The following is an 8405-nucleotide window of genomic DNA, read 5'->3' as shown; positions in this document are numbered from 1 at the left end:
TATATATATATATATATATATAATATGTTTACTGATGGCTGCAGTATAGTCTTCTGCTTATAATGCCACTGTATGGCCAAAAACAGTCATCTTTTTTTGAAACAGGTACATTTTGCAGTTTGATAAAGTGATTTTAAAGAGTTTTGTAACATTTAAAAGATTATGTTAGGCATATAGTGTGTTTAAATCGTAATAAATTGCAATTTGCCATCTCTTTAATATGCTGCAACTGCAAGTTCTTGAAACACAATTCCAAGCCTGGGATGATGCTACAAGTCGTTTCCTAAAATACATTATTTATTTATTTATTTGTTTGTTTGTTAATTGAAAATGGGGGAGAGTTATGTTAATAGGGTTGACAACTTAAGAAATACATGTCAACTACAATCAAATATAAAGAAACAAAGAACACATTATTTTGAAGAAATAAATGAAAAAATAAATAAACTAAATAAAGAGGATTGTGGTTTTTTCTTTTTCTTTTTTGATGCTGATGTGTTTTGAAAAACATTTAGTATCCCTATTTTACTGTGCATTTATTTCATGAGTGATGTGGCTACTTTTTGTTGAAAGGATCAACGATCAATGATAATGCAGCAAATATATTTATATTTGTTTTGCTTATTGTTCTCAAAAGAACAAAATATTAAAAGGAGAATTGTGAAATTACATAATTTACAATATATATACATAATATATAAACAAACACAAACTGTGTTTGTGAATGGTGTTTATCATGCATGTTTAAAATTTAGTTTCATGCGTTCGTTTATCAGCTTCTTTCACTCTGGCTTGTTTACAGTGAGCTGCATTAGGACATTGTTCCTAATGAGTCGAAGACACACCATTTCCCCTTTCTGAGAGCCCAGGGTACATCCCCTCCCAACCAGAAGCTGGAAATGAGCGTTAATAGCTAAACAACTAAGTCTAAACATACCGCCCATTTTCATTTTCACTATCAATATCCATCGCAGGAAGTTCAGGGCACAATCTGTGTGGCGCCTTCAAGTCTGAGAACGTTTTGTCCATATACCCTATTTCCATCACGCCTAAAGAAATGTACAAGTGGAAGTGTATGTTTTCTGTGTATGAGCTACCTTTTTTCCATCTTAATGAATGTTTTCTCAAAGACAGGGTCATCTTCATGATTATTTGGTTAAGCTCTAATTGGGATGGGACTGTACCTGTTGCAGTTTTCTGGAGAAAAGAAGCCCCTGTCTGCTCCTAACCTGGTCAAATCAGAGTAATGATGGAGAGGAGGAGGCGGCACTGTTTGGCATTCCTCAAAGGACACGCTGCTCGTTAGAGCCTTCATTAAACACAGCTTAGTCTCCATTCTGATAGGGAGACCATCAGAGACAATTACACTCAAGCAGGCATTTATATTGCCATTAGCTCACCTGACTGAACACACTAGAACACCAAACCTGATTTTCTTCCATTTATCCCTTTTGTACTCTTGTTTGAAAAGTATTTCAGGAAAATAAAATACAATAAAATAAAATTCAATAGAACTGCATTTTTACTGATTTCACCTAAAAAATTTCACTTAAAAAAGTGAGCTAGGAGAGACCATGGGACATTTTTTTATATTTTCATTCATAACTCAAAGACTACTATAAATTGACCAGCCTTATTTTGGTTTAAGTAACGTTTATATGTACACTACCAGTCAAAAGATTTTTTATGTTTAGTCTCTTCTGCTCACCAAGCCTGCACTTATTTGATCCTAAGTACAGCAAAAACAGTACAATTTTGAAATATTTTACTATTTAAAATAACTGGTTTCTATTTGAATATGCTTTAAAATGTAATTTAGTCCTGTTTTTTCAAAGCTGAATTTTTTGCATCATTACTACAGTCACGTGATCGTTCATAAATCATTCTAATATTCTGATTTGTTGCTAAAAAAAATTTTTTTTATTATTATTATTATGTTGAAAACAGTATATATTTTTGTCAGGTTTCTTTGATGAATAGAAAGTTCAGAAGAACAGCATTTATCTGAAATGGAAATCTTTTGTGACATTATAAATGTCTTTACCATCACTTTTGATCAATTTAAAACATCCTTGCTAAATAAACGTATTAATTACTGACTCCAAGCTTTTGAATGGTATAGTGTATTATGTTACAAAAGCTTTTTATTTCAGATAAATGCTGATCTTTGGAATTTTGGATCTTTCTATTCATCAAAGAATCCTGAAAAGATGTACTCAGCTGTTTTAAATATTGGTAATAATAATAATAATAACAAATGTTTCTTGAACAGCAAATCAGCATATTAGAATGATTTCTGAAGGATCATGTCACACTGAAGACTGGAGTAATGATGCTGAAAATGTAGAAATCACAGGAATAAATTACATTTAAAAATATATTCAAATAGAAGCAGCTATTTTAAATAGTAAAACAAAATCACAATATTACTGCTTTTGATGTATTTTGGGTCAAATAAATGCAGGCTTGGTAAGCAGAAGAGAATTCTTTAAAAACATAAAAAATCTTACTGTTTTGACTGGTAGTGTCGCTGTATTATTATAGACTTATAATAAAATAATAAAGCCTGACAACTGTAACACTAGTAAAATAAAGTACAATAATAAACTATCTCAAATAAGAACACATTTCAAAGTAATCATTGCTTAAAAGTAAAAAAAAAAAAATTACTCAATGTTTTTCACTGTAAATTATACAATTTCTCCATATAGTGCATAATAAAATATGTGTAAATAAGCATCTTTTATTTCTTACTAAATTAGACAGTATTCTGGATTAGTACCAGCTGATTTCCAGGTGCTGATTGCAAACAAAGATCTCCAAAGAATGGCTGTTTCTCAAACGGAAGGCTGCATCCTAAGTCCTTCAGCCTTCCGAGGCTTCAGTTTTACAGTCCTGCTCAGAATTTAAACGCTAGTATGAGACACATATAATAATTATAATTTGAAGAATACTTTGTATTAAAATCTTTATATTACCTGACTTTCTATTAATGCAGTACATGTAATGACAAGCATCTCCAATCTTCCAGTGGTTAACACTATGCATAGTTTAGCATTATGTGATACGTTTACAACAAAACAAAAGAAAACATGATGTCTTCCTCTTTTAAAATCATTTGTGGCCTGATGATATGCCAGCCGAGATATGGAGACTTGCCAGGATACATCCTTCATATTGAGAAGTACTTTTGCAGGTGGCATTGAGCACTAGATGTACAGTGTACAAATGCACACAAAATAAAGACTAAAATCTTACCTTTACGCTTTTCTAGTTATATAATACTTATATTAAAGCATACAAAATCTGTGATCAAAATTCCACAAAATGCCAAGAAAAAAAATTACTGTTGTCTTTTTTTTTCAATCACTACATCTCTATTAAAGCAACTGAAAATGTATTGGCAACTTTTCAATATTAATAGATTACTGATAATGCAAATAATCAAATAGACTACTCAGATATTAGTAATAAAGTGCTCCTATTATGGGTAATGAAAGGTTCATATTTTGGTTTTGGGAGTCCCCAACAACAGGTTGACATGCATGCCAGGCCAAAAAACACTTTCATTGTCTTATAATATGCATTTATTTTTTACCTTACTTGCTCAAGGACTCCCAAACGATTCACTCAACTATTCATTTTTCCAAACCCCTCCCTTGCGTGACACTAGTCTGCGGTGATTGGTCCGATTGGTCTCATTTCCATTTCATCATGCCTGTAATGCCTGATAAAGCAGCGTTTGTGAGCGCAGTGCTGCTTTGTGTACAGCATTACCGGGGAAACCGCTATTTTTTACCGCTCCAAAAGCTGCATCTAGTGGCAAAGAATGAATTAACATTTTCATTCAGACCAACTTAAAAAGACCAACAAGTGGGCGGGCAATATGCTAATGTTTCATGTTGATGTCAACACAAAACGGCTTGGGATTAGTTTTAAAAACAACTCGTTTAAATGATTCTGAGTCGACTCTTTCTTTTGAGAGACAATAACTTTGTGAATGAAAACTCTGCAGGATGTTTTCATTCACTTCGAACTGTGTTACACACTGCATGAAAGATAATTTTCAAAAATCCATAATTGGGGCACTTTAAAGGATAAATCCATCATAACAATGCTTTACCTGTTTCAAGAGTTTGATTGATGGATACACTGAATGTAAGTATAAACATTTTCCAGAAGATATTATCCAAAAGTTTTTTTCCTGCTCCATCAACACTAATAGGCATTACACAACAAATGTCCCTCAAACATACTCAGTGCGTTTTCTCGAACCATCAATAGTTCTGATCTCCTGCCTTTGATAGTGATGCACCAGATGTGGTTCACTGTCTCTTGAGTCAGAGCAAGAGGCGAAAAACAACACAGCTGCCACAATGTCAAGAAGTCCTGCAGCCCAGCCGATGAACAGCGCATCCCCAAACTCTGAACGTGGCACCACGTGAGGTATGGTCTCATCAAAGAACTTAATAACAATATCGTGAGCGACGTAGGAGACGGGAAAGAGCACAAACAATCCAGCGATGCATACAAACACACCAGCCGTGATCTTCAAACCTCGCTTCGTCCTCCATCCCTCCTCACTCTTACAGCAGTTGATCTGACTCATGGCAGGGATGGCGAGGAGAAGTCCGAGAAGACATGTGGCATCCGAAACGCACATCAGAACACGGGCCAGCATAAACTTGGGTTCGAGGCCTAGGATAGTATCATAGGGGCGACACTCCATGCCAGCAACCTCCTGGATCACGCAAGCCTCCCAAAGCCCTTGTTCGTAGCTCTCCATGCCCATTAGTTCAGTAGAAAGTGACAACCATTGAGGCATGATGGTGGCCGCCAACGAACAAAACCAGCCGCCCATCCCGATCAGCATCCCAAGCAGTTCCAGAAACACCGTACATGGGTTTGTCATGGTTACCTCTCACTACCGTGTCCCTCTCGGGGTCCGACGGTCCTCAGGTTTGGCTGGCACCTCCTCTCGATGAGAAGGAATGAGAGAGGAATGGAGGAGAGAGCGAGAAGAACAGAGGTAGCACCTTGGATCCAGATACTGTAGAGTTCTGCTTGCAGGTTCCTCACAGTCCGTTGGTCTTCAGTAAGAGGCACTCATCATCTGAGCATAAGAGGTAGAGGAAATGTGCACATGGGGAGAGAGGGCACTCAAACTTTAGGCCCTGCCCTCTAGGATCCTTTTTAGAGAGAGAACGAGAGCAAGAGAGAGAGAGAAAGAGAGAGAGAGATTCTTATTATTCAGACCCTGGTCTCAGGAGGAGACCAAAGGCCACACGGGACGCCATTAAACTGTAGACAGGATGCCATTAAATTTTGATTGTTGTCATTTTCAAGGGACAAACTGATGATTTTACTATGTCATTACAGTTTGTTTGTATCTTTTCATTTGGTTTCCCCTGCTATCAGCAACAGCACTTGCCGTAGGGGGTGCCGTGGGGAAAAGAGAAAGGAACATTTTCACTGTTTATTGAGTTTTTTTTTTTTGGTTGTTTTTTTTCGAGGAACTAATGGGTGAGAGATAAGCTCTGCTAAGTGCCTGGCAGTCTATTCTTTGACGCAAAGGAGAGCACGCCAAATATGCGATGCGTACCTAACCGGGGATCTTTGATGCCTGCCAACTATAACTCCTCCATTGTTATTTTTTAATCGGAGAAATAAAAATTTGCAGTGAGTGCTTTAAAGGAAAAAAGTTATCTGCCTTTTTTAATTGGTTTTCATTTCAAATTATACTATAAACAAAATGCTGAAGGGAGAAGTTAAAAATTAATGTTCCACAAGTATAGAAAATGTCATGATTCATTTCATTTGCCCAGCATGGTTTGAGAATGAGAGCATCTTGGGATTCAATCTGACCATCTGTAAATATCAATGTCACAACTTTACTTATTTGATGTCTTAGAAATAGTGCAGAACCTTAAACATTCCTGTTTACATCAATATTTATTAACAATTATACATTTGTCAGACACATTTATCTAAAGCAACTTCCACTGCATGTTTTGCCAGTATGTGCGTTCTCTGGGAATTGAACCCACAACCTTGCATTGTTGTTGTCATGCTCCACCAGCTGAGCTACAAAAACATTCAAATGTTTTTACTGCTAATTTCAAGATTTAAATTAGATTTTGAAAGCCAGATTTTCAATGTAGCTTCGGACGTTACCTGTGACACAATTCTCCAACCTTTCTGAGTGGAAAGTTGAGCAAGAAGCACCTTTTTTCAATTTCAAAGGTCTTACAATATCACTTGCAAAAATCATTTTCATCTGTGGTATCTAACAAAAATGTTTTCACATATTGTGCAAATATCAGTGCAATTAAGCATTGTGCAGGAAAACATGGTCTTTGATACTCATGTCAGTACTATCTTGCTACGCATAAAAATGAATGTTATTCAAGGAAAAGAGTGTTACCTGAAGTGTGAGGCTGCCTTATTTGGTTTGAGATCTGGCTTCTGCAGCGTGTGAAATTGTGTTGAGACAGACTTACAGAATGCCACGTATTGCAGTAGGAGGTTAAAGAAGAAATCTGTGACGTGATACAGTGGCTCTCCACAAACACATAATTGGCTCTCAACAAACACATAATTAATACACACACTTTTCAGACTTTGTCTGAAAATCATGTTGATTACAGTTTTCAGATATGTGATTTTGTGATTTTATTTAATTAAATATAATTTTTTTAAGTTTTCCTAGTTAAAGAATAGTTCTCATTCCACACCTATGATCTTTCTCTTTAGTTGAATGCAAAAGTCCATAGTCACAATTCATTTATAAAAAAGGGTGTACTAGCATCAGCATTCTTCTAAACTTCTCCTTTTGAGTTTCATTGAAGAAACAAATTGATATTTGGAACAACATGAGGGTGCGATAATTATGACTGATTTGTTATTTTTAGGTGAACTATTCCTTTAAATGTCTGCTTGAACTTAATAAAGGATGTTAAAAAAGTTTCTAACCTGTTTTCACACTTTATTACCTTTTGTCATTGAAAAAAAAATGCATTCATGCATCCTTTTTTTTTTGAGTGCATTTCAGTGGCGGCACATGTTTGCAATTTAACATTTATTTTGGATTGGTCTAATTTCGTAGTGTACAATAAAAGAAATGCTATTTCATAAGAGAAGTCACAGACTATTTTGTGCCAGGTTGGACGTCGTTTCTATGGTGTCCTCAAACACTGATTGAATTGCTCAGAGTTTGACAGCATGGCAGTCAGTGCATTAAAGGGCTATATTGTGATTTAATGTGTTAGCAAGGCACATGTGAGTTTAACTTAGCATTTTATTCAGTGATTAAGGCATGGAGGTTGGTATATCCTATGATAAGAACATCTCTGGTTATAGTCTGGTGTGAAAGAAATCCAACGGCCTGCATAAATGCATGCGCCCGAAGCTGAATACCCACGAATAATAGGAGAAATATTAGACAGACACAGTCACTATTGGAGTTTGCTGGATAACAGGTGAGCCAGAGGACATTACAATATTATATTATCATAATATTGTATTATTAAACCCAGGGGCGTCGCTAGGGCTAAACATTCGGGGTACCCATCTCCACCCCTAAACCTACCCATCTCCACCCCTAAACTACCATCTTCACCCCCTAGATGTGGATCCAACCCTGCCCCCTGGATCTTTGTTTCTGGTCCTGTTCACGTATGGGTCACAAATTACACTGTTAGCTGGTCAAACCAGACCAAAAACGAAGTGAAATAAAGCAGGGGTTTTCAAAGTTTTTTTTGTGCTTGCTCTCTCTCCCCATACAAACACGATACGATGAAACGATACAACCGCTGCCGCAAAATCAGAGCATGTGAGCGAAGCGCTCCGCTCCGTTCTCCGCTCTATGTACGCGCGCTCCGCTCAGTCGCTCTAACCGCACAAGCAAGCGCTCCGTTCCCCTGGATCTTTGTTCTGCGGTGAGGGGCTACTGAAGTCTTCAGGACGTCCCAGAGTGTCTAGCAAGTGCCAGGACCGTCTCCTCCTGAGGAGTCAGCTACGGAATCGTGTCACCAGCGGTGCAGAGCTTGCTCAGTAATGGCAGGGTGGTGTGAGTGCATCTGCACGCGCAGTGAGGTCAAGACTTTTGGACAACGGCCTGGTGTCAAGAAGAGCAACAAAGAAGCCACATCTCTCCAAGAAAAACGTCAAGGAGAGACTGAAATTCTGCAGGAAGTATAAGGATTGGAAAGCAGAGGACTGGTGCAAAGTTATTTTCTCTGATGAAGCTCCCCTCCGACTGTTTGGGACATCTTGAAAATCGATTGTTCGGAGAAGAAAAGGTGAACGCTACCATGAGCCCTGTGACGTGCCAACAGTGAAGCATCCTGAGACCACCCATGTGTGGGGTTGCTTTTCAACCAAGGGAGTGGGCTCTCTCATAATTC

At 37.4% G+C, this 8405-nt stretch overlaps 1 protein-coding gene across 1 annotated transcript; it reads right to left on the bottom strand.

Annotated features, from left to right (window-relative positions):
• Nucleotides 1–4019: 4019 nt before the first annotated feature.
• On the bottom strand, nucleotides 4020–5150 carry LOC107590677 (putative claudin-24). Its single transcript, XM_016279577.1, has one exon. The coding sequence runs from the start codon at nucleotides 4910–4912 to the stop codon at nucleotides 4247–4249; it is 666 nt and encodes a 221-aa protein (XP_016135063.1). The 5' UTR covers nucleotides 4913–5150; the 3' UTR covers nucleotides 4020–4246.
• Between the last annotated feature and the right edge of the window lie 3255 nt (nucleotides 5151–8405).

The sequence above is a fragment of the Sinocyclocheilus grahami genome, unplaced genomic scaffold (genome assembly GCF_001515645.1).
Source record: "Sinocyclocheilus grahami isolate Dianchi unplaced genomic scaffold, SAMN03320097.WGS_v1.1 scaffold131.1, whole genome shotgun sequence".
Lineage (NCBI taxonomy): Eukaryota > Metazoa > Chordata > Actinopteri > Cypriniformes > Cyprinidae > Sinocyclocheilus > Sinocyclocheilus grahami.
This window is presented reverse-complemented; position numbering and strand designations above follow the sequence as displayed.

Bases quoted from the DNA above. Each gene is read 5' to 3' on its own strand.
- LOC107590677 (XM_016279577.1), bottom strand. From the start codon at position 4,912: ATGACAAACCCATGTACGGTGTTTCTGGAACTGCTTGGGATGCTGATC.